The 18,689-nt window shown below is 36.5% G+C and overlaps 1 protein-coding gene across 3 annotated transcripts in view; it reads left to right on the top strand.

Moving 5' to 3' along the window:
- The window catches only part of RMDN3 (regulator of microtubule dynamics 3), a 34,531-nt gene extending 16,050 nt beyond the window's left edge, over positions 1–18,481 (top strand). The window contains exons 8-14 of one of the 3 annotated variants that reach the window (XR_014493061.1): positions 1,602–1,677; positions 2,056–2,133; positions 4,112–4,210; positions 6,556–6,609; positions 9,973–10,053; positions 10,817–11,629; positions 11,737–18,481. Coding sequence is in view for 2 of the 3 variants with exons in the window: in XM_083367770.1 (XP_083223896.1) it covers positions 1,602–1,677; positions 2,056–2,133; positions 4,112–4,210; positions 6,556–6,609; positions 9,973–10,053; positions 11,737–11,790 (442 nt within the window). In the remaining variant the exon portion in view is untranslated. The remainder of the gene's footprint in view (positions 1–1,601; positions 1,678–2,055; positions 2,134–4,111; positions 4,211–6,555; positions 6,610–9,972; positions 10,054–10,816; positions 11,630–11,736) is intronic. The other 2 variants (XM_083367771.1, XM_083367770.1) reach the window with 2 other exon arrangements.
- The last annotated feature ends 208 nt before the right edge of the window (positions 18,482–18,689 follow it).

Raw genomic sequence — 18,689 nt, 5'->3', positions numbered from 1 at the left:
TCTTGGCCTGGTATCTCAAACAGGAATACAAAAAAAGAAAAGAAAAAGTGAGCTTTGTCTCATCCTATGCTTGAAGCTGACTGAGTTTCATTCGGCTTACTCCTAAACACATCGAAGTTTGTAGCTTTGAGGTGGGAAATATTTCACAACACTGCCACTGCTGAAGCTCGGTTGTCAGCCCCATTAAGTAGATCAGACCAGAAAATAGCTCAGTAGGAAACAGCTCCATAGGAAGACCAGAAGTACACTTTGAGATTGGCTTTAGTAACAGAATCTTGCAAGTCTAATTGTGCTTTATCTTCCTCTTTCTTATACTCCTTCCAAACATTTTCTTGTTCTCCCAGATTTAAATGATGTTAAGCATTCTTCTTTGTCTAGCTAACAATTCGTGTGTATTTTTTGTCAAGGTTACCTTTCTTATTCTCTGTACTGTTCAATTCTTCTTGCTTATTTAGTTAGTTACTTATGTATTTATAATATGGTAAAGCACCACATTCCAGTAGTGCTAAGAAATGTATGGATAAGTTCATAAGACAATACAGCTAATAATACAATAAAATAAACCACAAAGCAGTAAAATAATAATGCCACAATTGCCAAAGAGTTTATTTCAATTGTCTCCTGAAATAGTCAGGTCTCAGTAATTCTCTGGAATGCTATATATAGTGTGAGCTATTCTGGCATCTGGGATAAGCTTTCCTAAAGGAGGGAAGAAGTACTGTAGTCTCCAAGAATCTCTGCTTCTGTGCCTCTACTGGTAGTACCTGCTAATAGGAGGAGATCTTTGGTAGGCTCTCTCTTCATCCACACATCAGGTGGACTGAATTTACTCGGGATGGGCAGTCTCTAAGATATCCAGCCCAAAAGCCATATGGATTTTTAGGTGATTTCAGTGAGAAAATGAACTGGTAGCCAGTGTGGCTTCAGTAGCCATGTTTTTAGGTGTCAGGCTCCAAAAACAAAGAAATACACGCTGAATAACCTCAAAGCAACTTCCCTTATTGTTCTTCACCTATAGACAGAAATCTTGCCAAACTAAAGCAAACTTATCATAAAGGTATATCCTGAGAATTTCTATGGAGGACTGCCTTGGCCCTCTTACTCCCAACCAAACTATCTGCATTAAAATTTAGCTTTGCCAGATGGCCTGGGACTCTGACCACGGGAAGTAGTTGACAAGTTGACAAGACCTCATCCCCATCCCATCTCTTACTTCTGGTTTAAGTATAGTTTTTAAAATATAATCTGGATAGTTTTAGTGTGTTCATATTTAAATTATTGCTCTAATTGTTTTATAACCTGTAAGCCACCCAGAGTCCCCTTTATGGGTGGCATAAAATTTAAATAAAGAAATAAACATTGAAGATTGTATGTAATGTAACTACTTCTGTCCATTTTCTGCTATATTCTTTTTTTTTACTAAATAAGGAAATTGTAGTAACTTACATTTTAGTGACTGGTGTCCATCTATCAAAAATGATAGGATGTCTCTATTTCTGTAGAGAGGATATTAGGTTTAGATTAAGTATTTCACCTGTATACCAGAAAGATAAATACAAAACCATAACTGTACTAATGATGAGGCTTGTTGTAATTTCTAGGTATGCTATTCTGTGTGGTCAGTGTTCTGAACATGAAAGCATACACAAGCGCATTCAAGCTGGACATGCCTTTAAGGTAGGTAGTGCTGCCTTTTTATTATTATTATTATTTCAACTTCAGTGTGGACTAGAGCAGCGTTTCCCAACCTTAGGAACTTGAAGATGCGTGGACTTCAACTCCCAGAATTCCCCAGCCAGCATAGCTGGCTGGGGAATTCTAGGAATTGAAGTCCACGCATCTTCAAGTTCCTAAGGTTGGGAAACGCTGGACTAGAGTATTAGCAAATGCTATAGTAGTATATTTGCTAGGAGAGTTGCTTTAATTTAGTAACTACTTCTGCATGAAATTCTTGAATGCTTGTATTGAATTTCAGCCTTTTGAATGTTATTTCCTAATCTAATGCAAATGGGACAACTGTTTTGCCTGTGTGGTTTTGTTTTGCTTTTTCTTTAGAAACATATAGATGAAGCCATTTCTCTGAAACCAGATGACCCCATGTCTTATTACCTCCTAGGTCGATGGTGTTACCAGGTAGGTTATTTTCATCGCTATGTTTTTTTTTAAAAAAAAATCTGAGCCATCATACTAAATAATTCTGCCCGTATGCACAAAATAAAATATTGACTGCCTTACGGAAGTTTTGTATTTAAATATCTGGAATTGGTAATCAGTTAAACTATTGATAGAATTATCAGAGAAACGCTCAGCTTCATTGAGTGGTTCAGTGATTTGAAGAAGTGAAACGTCTTCAAAGAAAAACAAGGAAGTCCAGTTGCATAGACATACTTCATTCAGTAACGATACACAATTTAAAGATTGCTCACTTACAGGTTTAAGAACAAAATGCATATTCTGGAACAAAGCACAAATCTACATAAGTATGAGTAAAATATAGGTAAAGGTAAAGGTTCCCCCGCACATGTGTGCTAGTGGTTTCCAACTCTAGGGGCCGGTGCTCATCTCCGTTTCAAAGCCGAAGAGCCAGCACTTGTCCGAGGACGTCTCCGTGGTCATGTGGCCGGCATGACTAGACGCCAAAGGCGCACGGAACGCTGTTACCTTCCCACCGTAGTGGTCCCTATTTTTCTACCTGCATTTTTACGTGCTTTCGAACTGCTAGGTTGGCAGAAGCTGGGACGAGTAACAGGTGCTCACTCTGCTACGCGGCACTCGGGATTCGACCTGCCAAACTGCCGATCTTCTGATCAACAAGCTCAGCGTCCTAACCCACTGAGCCATCGCGTCCCTATGAGTAAAATATAGTTATATGCAAATAAATGTATTACCCAAATACAACATTAATTTTACAAAGAGATGAGAATCTATTTGTAAAATAGATTTGTAATGAAATGGCACACTATTTCTACTCATCTTGATTGCTGTTTTCAACCAATATTTACTTTATATGAATTGTATATGTGGTATATAGTAAAATATTTGTATTGTGAGTGTGTATTGAAACTGATTTAGGCCTTGAGCAGCCACTTTGGATAAACATTTTAGTAACTCTTATTTGCAATGTTTAAGAATTAAAAAAAGTGTTTGTGAAAATAGGTTTGTTTTTTTTGCCACTGTGGATGGTTTTGTAGTACTTTTTATTCCTATGATGATTTGCGCATTCTAAATTAGCAAAGTTTCTGATGTTGGATTACTATTTTTCTCTTTTTTGCTAATTAAATGCAAAAAGATAAAACAATATTTGATGAAAGCAAGTCTTTCAAGCAATGAGAAAGCAAAAATCCTAGACAGTTTCAAGCTTCAATATTTTGATCATTTACATTTTTTAAAAAAAATACTCTTTATGGCTTTACGTTTTTACTTTTCTCATGCTTTTGCTCCATAAAAACAATCACCTCCTGTCTTTTGAGAACATATGGATATGATTATGGATCTTTTAGAGAGAACTCCAGGGCTTTTGCATACAGTGTATTTGTAAAACCTTTTACATGCAATTTCTTCTGCCCTTTTATTGCAAATAAATATGGCAGCTATTACATAAAAGCATACCATCTTCTTTATGTTGTTCAAAGGAATAAAAAATGAAAATCCCTACTGTCATTTACAGTTTTGGACATGCGCATAAAAAGCAAAATTACAGTATGACTTTAACTTTGGTTAAAAGGAGCATATATTCCCTACATATTTGCTACATAATATGTTAGAGAAGGAAGGGTAGTCTTGATATTTAATCTCTTGAACAAAGGATTGTTAGCAGGAGGAAGTAATGGCCCAATCCATTCTTATGCATGTGGCAGTTCTTGTTGAGTGTTGAGACATAGGTATCTACCTCTGTGCATTTAAACAAAGACACGACTGAAAGAAATACTTTGAACACTTTGTTAAATGTGCTAGCATACCTCCAAACAAATTTGCCGTCACCTTTAGAATTTTTTTAGGGTGAAAAAATATATGCAAATCATGTTCCTTGATTTCATGTGGAACCTCTGGCTGCATAAAAGTGATCCACGTTGCTTGCCACGTTTTATGAAATTTACTTGTTTTTCTGTAGGTTGCTCATTTGGGATGGCTGGAAAGGAAAACTGCTTCTGCTTTATATGAAGAGCCTCCCTTAGCCACTGTCCAAGACGCACTGCAAAACTTCTTAAAGGTATTTAGACTGAACAGAACTCAAACCGATTAGTTACAATAGTCTTGCAGAAGTCTTAAGTAAAAGGTAGTAAAGTTGGACATTGTCATTATATGCCAATGACAATCATTGACTCATTATATGTGAGTGCCAGGCATATGTGAACAAAGATAAGATAAGGCATGACACACTGTGCATAAATAACTTGATTCAGATGTGCATAATTTCACATTGTGAGGTATGGACCAGTTGAAATATTTTGTTCTATTATCCAGTAAGGCCTAATGAAAGGCTTAAAAAGGTCAACTCTTCTAATATTTGTTCTATACTTTATTTTTTATTTTCAAGGTACTCACATTAATTCAGTCAAAGCTTTTAAATTGTAGGGGTTGTAAATAATGTAGAGGATATTGTAAATTAGTTAATCTGTGGATTGAATGGATTCATTTTTATATTTTATGAGTGGATGAATGGATTCATGTTTATATTTTATCTAGACCTTCTTTCTTTTTTAATGACATTGACTATAATTTGCTGTATTGGTTGCTGTATCACTCCTTATTTACTTTCAAAGATCTCTGGATTCTTAGATATTTTTCTGCCAGTATGTGGACTCCAAGGACATCTGTAATGGTTATTGCTTTTCTTCTTATCTGAGTTTCTTTTTTTTTCTGTTGTCTATTGCTTGAAATGTTTTTCTGGCTAATCTTTGTGCATTCCTCTGCTTTCCTAAGCTCATTTCTTCAAGTCTGTTCTTTATCCTAGGTCTCGTTTCATTTGTTTCTTTTCCCCCCCCCATAACATGTTTTGTTTGATTATTGAAGTTACACATTATAAACAGGCCACAGGGGACCTTAAAATTGTAGGATTTGGCAGTGTTAGCCCATTGGTGTACACATTTAAATTAATGTACCGTGCAAGTAATACATAGTAAAATTTGGCAAGCAATACACAGCATATTTCTTTTATTTATTGATTACAATAGTAAAAACAAAACATACCAAAAAAATTGCAAAGAAAAAGCAAATTGCTGACTAAATTTAGAAAAAAAAATAACATGCAAGGAAAGAAAAAGGAGAAAGTAAGAAAATATTTTAAAAGTATGACTTCCAGTCTTCTTCACAACGTATAAACAAATAACACTTCGAGCCCTGAAAGGTTGCAGACAAATATCTTTTCTTTGCATAACGTATTTCTTATTCGTATGCATATCCATAAATCATCAACTTTTCACTCCTGGTGTCAGCAAAATATCTATAGAGTGTTACTAGAGATTTATAAAAACTTATTTTGATCCTGGTCAAACAAACCAAATCCTGGATTATTTCAGATGTCATAATGTTTTGTGTTGTTTTGTAAATTCCAGTATCAACCAAAAATAAAAAGCAAGCTTGTTTTTTCGCCCTTCCTTTTCTGCTTGAAATCTTGTAAGTCCCCTCTAGGGAGAAATTTCTGAGATGATTTGGAATAGACGAAACAATTTAGTTCACTTGAAAGGCTATTTATTTATATAATTAATTCTAAAATCTTATGGTGAAAATCCAAATATTCCAGATTTGTCTATTCCCTAGTTTGTTTATAACAATATTAGATCAAAAATCTTAATTTTTTTTGCCATTTATTTCTAAGTCTTTAAAATTATTAAGCTTACGGTTATTTTTTCTTTTATTCAAGAATGCAGGCAAATTCACCAGGTGGCTTTTCAAACTCGTTTTGAACATCCTTATTAGCCTTAAGATAATTAAATCGGTAATTTCTGAAAGTATTTAGGAAGACAGGTCTGCAAATCTAGAGCCCCCTTTAAAAGGCTCTGCTATAATTGTGAACATGATGGCTAATCTCTTCATCTCCCAGCACTCAAACTCCTGCGGTCTCCTCATGAGGAGCAGCCATCTGGTGCATATGTGGGTAATCTCCCATCCTCTTCTTATCTGTAGAGGTTCCATAGGACTGGTCTGCTTGCCATTTTTTCGGTCTTTTACCATGGTGGTTTTCTCCACTCACTTGCAGATGTGCTAGTTCTACATTCCTCTCCTGGAAGTCCATAGCAAACAATATTTCTGGGCACATCAGCTGGTTTGTTGCTCATTTGTGTCTCTATAAAGATATGGTTTTGCCAGATAGAGTTTGGTGGCACTTCAAAATTTGTATGACACACATGAAAATTTACAAGATCTTTCTTTTCTACTACAACAGACCTACATGATTTCCACTCCTGAAATGGTCCTATATTATTCAAGCTTTGTATTTTATATATAGGAAAAGAAATTAAATCATAAGAGATGTATATTGAAAGTATTTGAAAGCCTAACATATTTATACTGATGATTTTGACTCTCTTTATTTTCTTTTTGCCTGTCTTATAGGCTGAAGACCTAAACTCTGGTTTTTCAAAAATGGGAAGAATATATATTGCCAAGGTAGGTGATGTGCGTGTCTATAACGTATTGATGTGCATCCATTTTAAAAGCATCAAACAGCCTTATATTTAACAAACTTATCTCACTAGGATTATCACCAAGCCATTGGTTCATTATTCACATTATTTCTGACGTGTAATATCACGTATTTTCAAATCATAGTACTGAATACCTGTTTAAACTGACCTGTTAAAAATTAAATTTGAAACATATTTCATGCAAACTTTGTCCCAATGGTGTATAGATTTTATTTCTATGGCATGGAAAATAAGTATCGAATTCAAATTGCTTAAATACTTAATACAGGTAATCTTCACTTAATGACTTCTCTGTTTAGCAATCATTCAGAGTTACCGCTGGGCACTGAAAAAATATCTTTATGGCTGATCCTTGGACTTATAACTGTTGCAGCATCCCTGCAATTACATGATCAAGGTTTGGGCCTTTTGCAACTGGTGCGGTTTTATGACTGTTGCAGCATCCCAGAGTCACATGATCACCATTTGTGTGCTTTACAATTGGCTTCTGCTTAAGCAGAAGTGAAGACATAAATCTGTCATAGTCACATGATGTCTCACTTAATAATTGTGTTGCTTAATGATGGAGTTGCCAGTCCCAGTTGTTAAGTGAGGATTATCTCCACAAGTAGCTAAATATTCAGGGAACTAACCCCTAAAGTATTCAGAAGGAAAAGATGACTACAATTGGTATGTAGAAGAGTAATTCAAAACTTGCGGTAATCTTAGTGTTGAGACGTATTAAAATGAATGCACAAGCAACAGAAATCCGATTTACTTTTTTAAACTGTTTCATATTTGTTGAAATTGAATTAAATGTATTTAAGAAGGTGCTTGTATTTTTGTCATAAATTATTGATGTGCACAGAGGATTTGAGAAATATTCTTGGTCATATAAATGGAACCATTATTTTTTAAGTGTTAAAATTCTTGCATGAGTTTACCCAAATGAAAGCCAAATAACTTATGATAAACCAAGGAGGGAATCATCCAGGAGAATATGAGAGGATATCTTCCATCCTGTAGTAATAACAGCTCCTTGTAAAATCATTCTGTCCTCAAATCCCAATCAGTACAAATTTCAACATTTTCTGCAATAACTGTTTTATAATAAAACAAAAAAATTGTATATTTTTAATTTTAAAAATATTCTTAATCTATTTTTAGTATTGAAAAGAAATCAACATATAAAACCTTTTGTACTTCAGTTCTTTGCAGTGTCATATTTTGAGCACCTTATGTTCTAATTAGCGTCATCTTTAATTTGAATTAGGATTACAGCAATTTTTCTGTTTGTTACAACACTTCATTTTTTCCAAACGTTTCAGTCTATGTACATTACAGTTACCATGTCGGTCTTTCATTCAAAGGAGAAAATTGGCTTTTAACTGACTTCAGTAAATGGAGACAACTTGCTACATGTTTCATCCAATTAGCAGGAGTGTATATGTTACACCTGATATCTAAAGTGGGATTTAATTAACACTATTGTTATGTGCAGTTCATTAGGGATAAGGTCCACTGAGCACAATGGGGCTGCTGTTGTTGTTATATCCTGCCTTTATTTGACACAATTATTAGTTGTGCTTAATGTTTAATGTTCCCACCTCCTGTTTTCCCAAATCTGAAATGGGTTGGGGTGAGAGTGAACATGCCTACAGTTATATTCCAGGCTGTACAGTAGAATGTACCTGTTTAAGAATGCGTATATAGTTTGTATTTTATAGCCTTGAGGTGAATTAAAACAAATATAATCTTTTAGCAATTTATTAATACAATTCTTCTGTAGCCATTGATGGTATACTACAAGCAAATAGTAAATGTGGTCTCAACAATGGGGCCTGTAAAGATCTCATAAATATCTATGCCTAGAAATAGGGTAACTGCAGAGATATGGTTTGAGTTGTGGTAGACTGTTGGTGCATGTGAATTGCATGTTAAAGCACTTTATAAATAGTCAGATATTTACAAAATTGCAGGAAGATATTACTTACCCTGAATGACCTGTTTCTTGAACAGTCTAACCTCTTCAGTGCCGAAAACTTCACGGTAGAACTTACACATTTCTGAAATTCTCAGGTATAAGCTTCTAAAGAATAAATCCAAATATTAACATTTCGAGGCATAAGGCTGATTTTGTAATTCAAGTATGACTCATATAAATCTGAAAGATGCTTTTGATATTTTTTTTTCTACATGTAACTTGTAAGCTACAATTCAGACACGTTCTGTCACTGCTGAAGCATCATTCTCTCCTTAAAACTTCTGTTTCTTCAGCTGAAATTCAAAATGCCACTGTTCTTTAAAAATGTATAATAAATGTGTGAGAATGCAATGGGGGTTTTCAGTCTTTTTAGTGTTGGGATCCCTAAAAGCCTAGTTGGCTCAGGAATTCTGGGAGATGAAGTCCACGAGTCATAAAAGAGCCAAGGTTGCCTACTCCTGGCCTATGAATAAAGGAGAATGCCAAACATGGTTTATGCTCTGTCTGGACAAGACAGCTGTTGATTTACCGGGCAGAGTGGGAGTATGGTGTGGCTGTGACCCAACTGGGAATGTATGAGAACATTGCCTCCTGATGGGGGATCAGCACACTTGCTGCCTAAAATGGGCCCTTCAGGCTAAACCTAGCCTCATGCCTGCCCAAGGAAGAGGACTCCTTAAAAGAAGGGAAAGTTCAGACTAGGCAAACGTACCTCAGTCCCAGCTATACGGCCTTGGACAGCATGCAGGAGGAGCTAAGGGCTGCTGCAGGAGCTGTTGCTGCAAAGGCCATCAAAAAGGAGCTTTGGTATTATCTGTGCCATTGCAGTGCACCCAACACAGAGAAAAGATGGCCAATCACCCCCACCCTGCCATCCCACTTTGTATGCATCTTCCCAGTGATCGTGATCCATTATTTGAGAATCTCTGCAATAAAGTACATGGATCGAGAAGTGATATGTTTCATAAAGAAAAACTGGCCCTAAAAAGGATTGAAAAATAAACTTCTTTGTGACAACCTTGTGCTTGTTGCGAAAGTCAATACCCTACCTACCCTGTGCATGCTTTATTTCAGGGGTATCCAACTGGCTAGGGAATTCTGGGAGTTGGAAATCCACAAGTTTTAAAGTTGCCAAGGTTGGACAACCCAGCTTTATTTTATTCAGTGGACTGTATCTGGGGTAAACGTACATAATATAAAGGCCTTAGCTGCTCTGTACTGCAATAGAAGCAAAGTTCAAGAAAGGCTATGATTCTTCCACTTGTACAGTGTTAATATTTGAAATAAGTAAACACGGTTCTTATTAGTTGCAAAAAGGAAAATATCTCATTGTTTTGATTTTCGCTTTTCCTCCTTTTACAGTGCTACAAGGAACTGGGGGATAATTCTAAAGCTGCTCATTGGTTGACTCTGGCTTCAGAGTTGCCCATTATCACAAAAGAGGTAGTGTTTTTTTTAATCCGATTTTGAAAACAGTTAAGGGTTTACAGAGCAATCCACTGGGATGAGAGGTGGTAAGGAAAAGAAAGGAAAGGAAATGATAGAAAAAGTGCTGTGCCCTTTGCTCTGATTACTTCATGTCAGTGGAGGCCCCTTCCCCTATTCGCCACTTGGCTAAATGTTTTCTTTTTAATTGTAGTTTTCTCTTTCCAACACTCCCTCTGGGGAAAAAAAACAAAACCTGCCAGTTCCAGCTCTAAGAAAGTTTTTCTTCTGGAAAAAGGGGAATATTGAAACATTTCTCAGGAAAAGAATTTCTTATTTCTCCTGAATATCGGCACTGGACCTTTTCCACTTTAAAATGTATCTGCTCGTGGACAGTCTTTCTTCATAGCTGGGGAGAGAGGGGGCCCTACAAAATATTATCGTCCCTGGGATGGCCTTCCATGAATTATAAATTGCCTTTTTCAGTTCTAGTCTGTCCTCCACCCACACACACACCCTGCCTTACCTTGGACTGCTTATGACATTTTACTCTTTCTCTTATGACAAGCCTGTCACTTCTCCAATATTTCCAAAATCTGGCTCTTAGACTACTGTATGTTCACACTACTGTAGATATTCCTGTTTTCCCATCTAGATCAGCTTCCCCTGAAGGGGCTTGGTAATGCTTGTGGGTCCTTCCCTCGCTGCATCTGTGGATAGCTCGGTAGAGGCAGGGAGAGAAAGATTTTAAGCTCTGTGCCTCTTTGTATTTCTGCTGCAGATCATCAGGAAGCTCTTTCAACTAACCCCTGATGAGAGAGAGTCCTCTTGGCAGGTGGAAGCAGCTTACAATCTTCCCTGCCGGCTTCCCCATTGACTTTCTGGGGAGGCTGGCAGAGAACATTGCAAATGGCAATTGTAGGGAATTTAGCAAGAGGGTGAACAAGCTGTCAAGCACCCAAATCGCAATCACGGATGTGTTAGTGTGACATTTTGCGATAGCCAGAAGTGCTTTACACAGGCTGTGAAGCAGCCTTTCTGAGGCTGTTGTAACTTGGAGCAGTTGTTAAGCAACCGGTCATTAAGCAAGGATTCCCTGCAATTTGAAAAAAGAGAGTGAACATCTGATAAGAAAATTGCTGTTCATTTCTGAAATTGTTATCATGGACACGAAAAAAATCTGAATTTGGTAGGTACCAAATAAAATTTGTTATTGGAATTTCCTAGTATCGGATGTGATACATTTTTGAAGATTTGTTATAATAAATCAATTTGCCAGATCTAAAGTTTAGATATGTGCTCAGTCAACAGCAGGAAGGCTTTTCCTCTCTTGCATAACGTAAGGAAGAAGTAGAATTCAGCTATTCAGGATTCTTCTACATCAGAAGTTCCTAAACCATCTGCCATGACAGCTCCCTTTAGTGTAATCTTGATGTACACACCTTCTCTAAAACTCCAAACACCAACATGAACCTAAATGAACAATGACACTTTGTTCAGCAACAATCAAAAGTCCTTCACCCCATCTCTGAACTCTGTCTGCACCATCCCAAGAGAGACACAATTCATAGATTGGGAAACCCTACTCTACCTGGTACGTAAGTAGGAAGCTGGAGAAAGAAGTCTAATCTTTGGGACTGTATGATTTATAAAATTACTTCCTCGCATTGATTCATAAATGTTTTCTGTCCCATTCTTCAGGATGCAGAAGGCAGCAGAGAAATAGAAGAGATGCAAGCAATTTCTCTTGACTAAGGAATCTTAAATGCTCCATTCTACAATCAGCAGTGAAGAAAATTCCAGTATAAAAAATTTCTCACTGTGGTTGTTACTAGGCTTCAAGAACAAATCACAAACTACTATTTCAGCACTTCTTTCTCAAAGATTATAGCTGGTAATACCAGATAGTTAAAGAAATGTAATTCAGCTCTCTCCCTTATCACAAAATAAGATGATCCTAATTAACACACCTGTGTTTACCTGTTTGTAGAATAGATGCTGGCAAATTCATTTGTATTTTTTCCATACTCTCTTTCGAGTCATACCCATCCCGAAACCTCCAGTACATAAAATTTTTAAACAATTTTTGTGAAAATCAAGATAGCATTATAAAACATTGTATAATTATTTATAGCATCCCTATCACTTGTTTTTATTTTTTATCAAATTAGTCCATTCAGGGGCTCCTAAGTGCCTCATTCATGTCATTTGGAACATCTGCTGGGTGCTTATACTATATTTTGCTCATAGAGAGCAAAGAGTAGTTTGGAATGCCAGTGACTTAAGAAAAAAAATAGGAAATTCTTTAATTTTTCCCTTCTCCTAGTACCATAGCTCTTGAGTTTATTAAGGGATTGTTTCAACTTAAAGAAATATCATGAAAGGTTGTTAATATATTGCCTGAGTTGTATCTGATGTGAAATGAACCAATAGATCATGGCCTTTTGGGCAAATTGATTATCTTTGCTGAATAATATATTAATTCCTATGTCTGCTATTTATTTAAGATGTTTGTTGGTGTTATGTATAAGAATATATGTGGCATATGACATAAATATTTGAAAAGTTGAGGGAGTGACATGGTAAAATATACAGATGCTGTTCCATGTGGCTTATAAAATGCAAATGTAGGTGTGGTTTAATAATATAAAAGTAAGAATGCAAACTAAATTAGGTTACTGTTCAGAAAATTAGTTGTTATCCTTCATAACAAATAATGGAAAATATTCACTTGAAGTGCAAACCTTTTATTTCATGTTCAAATACTTTATTAATGTTTGTTTACTAGTTGACAGGGTAAAGGATACTGTGCTGTCCTTTCTTGGAATAGGACAGAACACCCATCTGCATCGTGTCCAGAGACTGGGATGTTCTCCTTCTAGTTCTTAAATATTTTTTGGACAGGAATAACATTACTGTCAGAAAGAACAATTAAACACTGTTAAGCACAAAACAAAAAAGAAGAATTTGCTTCAATTACAGAACTTAAAAAATACATACCAATGTATCCCCCCCCTGTGCCGCCCCCCCCCCCCAAGGGTTGCAGAGAAAGTACATTCTCTGCCAATCCTGGGGATCATATGTCCAGTGTACAGCATGGAAAGAAAATTATATTGGGGGGAAAATTAGAAACAGGGACCACATATATGAAGAGATTCTATAGGCTAATAAGCTGAATTGTATCAGAGATGTATGTAACATAGCTAACATCAGTAAATATGAGATGGAATTATGTAACCAGTGGGTTTCCACTTGTTGTAGTAGACCAAACAATTTTCCAGAATGCAATACAACTGTTTTCTACATGTACTTTGATTTTTGGCAGATATTTTTGAAACCATCATTTCATAATAACTATAGCTACTGTATATTATTACAGTGAGGTTTAATACACTCTGCCATGTTGGACGTTTCTGTATGATGAGATCAGAGACAACTTGCAGGAATTTGATCCCTCCCCATAAAGATGGATATTCCATTACAGTTAGATTGCTTTTTAAAAATTTTACAAAATAGTGTGGAAGAAAAAGGAATATTTCAGTCCAAAATAATGGGTTTTCCCTGTTTTTTCACATTTGTAACCAAAAACATTTAGAACCTATCTTAAGTACTGTAGTTTCATTAAGATTACAAACAAATGTGATGATGCTAAGATTATAAAATCAAAATTTTGCAGAAGTAGTAGTGTAATGTTTATATGACCAGGTGCTGAGAATATGCTGCTAGCTTCTAAATGAGTGGATTTCCTTACATATCTTCAAGAATAACCTATAGTTTAGTGGAATTCCCCGAAGTTAGACTTAAACTGAAGAAGTATAAAATATTTTTATAAGACATATGAATCCCTAATGTAATAATTCATATTTTAAAAGTACATATTTACTGGCACTGTTAATATTTTACTCTGGTAATGTAAGACCTGGCAAATAGATGGGGAAGAAATGGAGGTAGTGACAGATTTTATTTTCCTGGGCTCCAAGATCACTGCAGATGGGGACTGTAGCCAAGAAATTAAAAGACACTTGCTACTTGGGAGGAAAGCCTTGGCAAATCTAGACAGCACACTAAAAAGCAGAGACATCACCCTGTCAACAAAAGTGTGTATAGTCAAGGCTATGGTCTTCCCAGTTGCAATGTATGGCAGTGAAAGTTGGACCATAAAAAAGGCTGAGCGCCAAAGAATTGAGGCCTTTGAACTCTGGTGCTGAAGAAGACTCCTGCGAGTCCCTTGGACTGCAAGGCGATCAAACTGGTCAGTCCTAGAGGAGATCAATCCTGACTGCTCTTTAGAAGGCCAGATCCTGAAGCTAAAACTCAAATACTTTGGCCACCTAATGAGAAGGAAGGATTCACTGGAGAAGAGCCTAATGCTGGGAAAGATTGAGTGCAATAGAAGAAGGGGACGACAGAATGAGGTGGCTGGATGGAGTCACTGAAGCAGTAGGTGTGAGCTTAAATGGACTCCAGAAGATGGTAGAGGACAGGAAGGCCTGGAGGAACGTCCATAGGGTCGCGATGGGTCGGACACGACTTTGCAGCTAACAACAACAACAAAATGTAAGACCAAACTCCACCAGTTTCATTTCCCATGCAAACTTCTATATATCATGCTGTTGTCAATTTCCTTATTTTGTTGGGTGGAGGAGAAATTCCTTATGGAACATATCATGTTTTTGTACCTTGGTTTGTTTTATATTATAACAAGGTATAGAGTATATTCAATTTGAAGTCTTACAAAAACATGTGGCATGTTCTAAGGACAAAGAAATTTGCCCTTGTCCAGGAGAAAGTAAAATACATATACTCTATGGCTTTTCCATGAAAATCATTTCAGTATTAGGTTCAAAATGTGCAGAAGCAAGTTTGATGCAGAAGTTAATTCTGATTGAAATACTCAGATGCTCATCTAAAGCAGTGTTTCTTTAACTAAGAACTTTTAAGACGTATTTCCAGAATTCCACATCCAACATGCTGGCTGGGAGAATTCTGGGAGTTGAAATCTACATCTCTTAAAAGTTGCTGAGGTTAAACACTGATCTAAAGAGTCTTGTGAAATCTGTGGCCTTGTTTGCAGAGAAAAAGCAGTCTATGCCAAGGTTGATTAGATTTGTTAATAGATATTTGCTTTCAGAACTCTGCATTTATTTAGCATTTTTTTATTCCATGTTAGAACTGAGTTTTGAGATGTAACTTTGTCACTTCCACAATTTCCAAAGCATCTTTTTCTGTTCTGACTTAGGACTTATACCTCATTGTGTAACTTGATGTTTTATGTTATTTTATATAACTGACTGGTTTGTTATTGCACTTAATTAACTGTTCCTTTCTCTGCTTTAAAGATTGTAGCCAAAGTGAACAAGCAGATAATTTGACCTTCATAAAAGATTGACCAGTTTACTGGTGCTTGTTTGTGCACTGAAAATTGCTGGAGTGGCAAGTGTGTAATAGTTTTATGTCAACTAATCAAAGCATCAGCTGCCTATTTTAATACCAGACTTGTTATCCAAATTAACATGACATTGTAATAATCAGTCATGACCAGAAACAAAGCACCTGTCAAAACCTCATGTAGCTGGCAAACATTTAGAGACAAATAATGATGTTATAGTCAGTCAGAGACTTGTAATCTGGCTTGATAAACAGACTCCATCTTGAATCCTCAGAAACCATCCTTGGTTATAGATATTCTTGGCTACCATTGCCTTTAAGCCAAAAGACTCCAGGACTAGCAGCAGGCTGCAGACTACAATTGAAGAATTCTTGATCTCACCTTAAAAAAATTCACATAGATTTCTTTGTTCTGTGGTCTCTGAGCTACATTTTGTCTTTATTAAGGCAGTATCACTTGTCAAACATTCCCAGTCAGTTCTTCAGCAGTCATGGCTATGGATGAACTATGGCTGCTTTCCTAATTCATGGAAATACAGTTTACACTTTAACTATAAAGGTTTGAGAATTTAGCCAGTGGCGTAGCGTGGATTGTCAGCACCCGGGGCAAGGCAAGTAATTTGCGCCCCCCCCTCCACAGTGGGCGGCGACCCGGCGGCTTGGATCGGATTCGCACAGCCAGCACTGCAGTGAGAGAGAGTGAGTGAGCCAGGCAGGGGCAGAGAGCTGCGAGTGCAAGCGCGCCCCCCCCAGATGTTGCGCCCAGTGCGGCCGGCCCCCCCTGCACCCCCCACGCTACGCCACTGAATTTAGCTAATGACCAAAAGTGTTGCCTTTGAGTATTTTTTTTGAAAAGGCTAAAAAGCATTTATAAAATATGAAAAAAAACTTACTAGTGATAGCTGCAGTGCTATATCCTACTACCCAAGGCTAGACCTTATTCAAACTTCTCACTGAGTAAATGGGTTTGCACTGCATTGGAGTGTACTTTGTTGGTTTTGCCACATTTTCACATTCCATATGAATTCTTCTGAATTGGGACCTTGAATGATTTCCATATTTTTTGACATTATTCATTTACAAATGTGTGAAAGCATTTGTGTCGTATGATACTCTTGGACTGCCTTACAAATATTTTAACATTGCATACAACCAAATTAGTGCTTAGGGTGGATTCTAAAGCAGCTGTTACAGTGATACAAAGCAGCTGATACAGTGATTACAAAAGCACTGAAGTTAGGAAATTAAAAGCATCAATTCTTGATGCTGGATTGGCAAACTACTATTATAGTGTCAACTTCTAGATCAACTCAATAATAAATACACGATATTTTTGATTAAAAGAAGACATTTGGTATAAGAGTAGCTGTAGGCAGAATATTGCCCACTGATTGCTTTCTATGTGTAGTTAAGACTCACCCTTTCCCCTAGGAATATCTGCATTGAAGAAGATTGGCAGATGGAATTAGTTTAGGGTTTTTGAAGGCTGTAAGAAAAGGCTTGATCTGTTGCTCAGGCTACAGCATCTACATTGTTTATCCCTAATACAAGGAAACTTTTTCTTATAATTGTGTCTACTACTTTGCTTTGAGAAAAATAGTGTTCCAAATCTCAAAAGATGCCTGTGAAACTGCTTTAAGTAACCAAGTATTTTCTATGAGATAACTTGAAATTACAGAGGAGAGTAACCTTTGTTCAAAGGTGCTTGGAAAAGCATTGGCTCTTAAGATGCATTTTGAGCAGCCTTATGTTAGGGAAGAAAACATGGATGTGTAACTAATTTTGCTGATTAACTGTGAAAGGGCGGGAATACTTTACAAATGCACTGTACTGCAGGCATTGAAAAGGGGAAAATAGTAATAGAAAAGGACATATTGAACGACTGACATTGATATATTAAAGAGACTCAAAGGTCTCTTTAAAGACAGCCAAAAAAGTTTCCATAAAAATTTTCTGATTGTACTTTTGTTCTTTTAAAAAAGCTAATACATGAATTGACTGTGAAGTAATTTAAATCTCAACTCAATTTTATTTGAAATAAAAGTAAAAACACTAAAAGTATGTGCATCATTTACTCCATATGTGATTGTAGCATGAATTCCAATGTCCAGTGTATGGGGTTCTACTCATAGGACATTTGCATTGGAAGAAGAAAGATATTACTTTCATTGATCTTCCTTTGGACTTCCTAAAAAAAGTCTTTTGAACAATACAAGAATGTGTAACTTGATTAAGATTATATATAAACAACCAATATGATTTCAAAACTATTCTCATTATTTCTATCCATAATCAACAACACTGATGTATGCAGTATAGCTATATCAAAGAAAAAATGTCTGTTGTAGCCCCTTCATTTGTCTTGATCTTGGTATATATCCAAATGGGAGATAAATTCTAATACAATCAGTGGTGACATTTGCCTTTTTAGTGCTGCTACATATCTATCCAACCATGAAGCTCTTTGATCCAATCACAATTGGGTGGACAACACAGAAAAACAGTAAACTTTATTAAAATTATACACCACAGCTTATTATTTTTGGCTTACTCATGACTCACAACAATTATTCAACAGTCACAAGTTAAAACTTAAATTGCAGTTAAAATCATATAATGCAACCCTGATGATATCACAATGTACCCTAAGCTTCTAAAATAATTTGGTTTTAACTAGCTTCCAAAAGTCTGTTATAAGTGGAGCCAATCCATTCGTTTTTCCAAAAACATCAAACCGATTCTGGGCTTTGCTCTTGCTCCAAGGAATATGTGCCAGTTCTTGAATGGGAGTCCAGATGCTCCTCAGGTTGTTTAGGAAATGGCATCAGATAGTAAAGCATTGGAACAGAATAGCAAGGTGGAATGTGGAGATCAGCATATCCTACTGCCTCAAAATTTTCCTCTTTCTCCATAACAGAACAATATCCCACCTTGATTACAGTCATAACTCTGCACTCTTTATAAAAACATAGCACAGGATGGTATTTCTAGGAGTTTTCAGAATAAAGGACTACATTATGATGAGCTGAGGAATATTGCACATGAATCATTACAAATATTGCACTACTTAGGGCAGGGGTAGGCAACCTCGGCTCTTTTATGACTCATGGACTTCAACTCCCAGAATTCCTGGGAGCTGGCTCAGGAATTCTGGGAATTGAAGTCCATGAGTCATAAAAGAGCCGAGGTTGCCTACCTCTGACCTAGGGGTATCCTATACACCATAAGCTACTTAGTTGTTGATTATGTGAAACATTTTCCTTATA

This window comes from Vipera ursinii (assembly GCF_947247035.1).
Source record: "Vipera ursinii genome assembly, chromosome: 1".
Taxonomy (NCBI): Eukaryota; Metazoa; Chordata; class Lepidosauria; order Squamata; family Viperidae; genus Vipera; species Vipera ursinii.
Note: the sequence above shows the minus strand (reverse complement) of the source record. Positions and strands in the feature narration are given on the sequence as shown.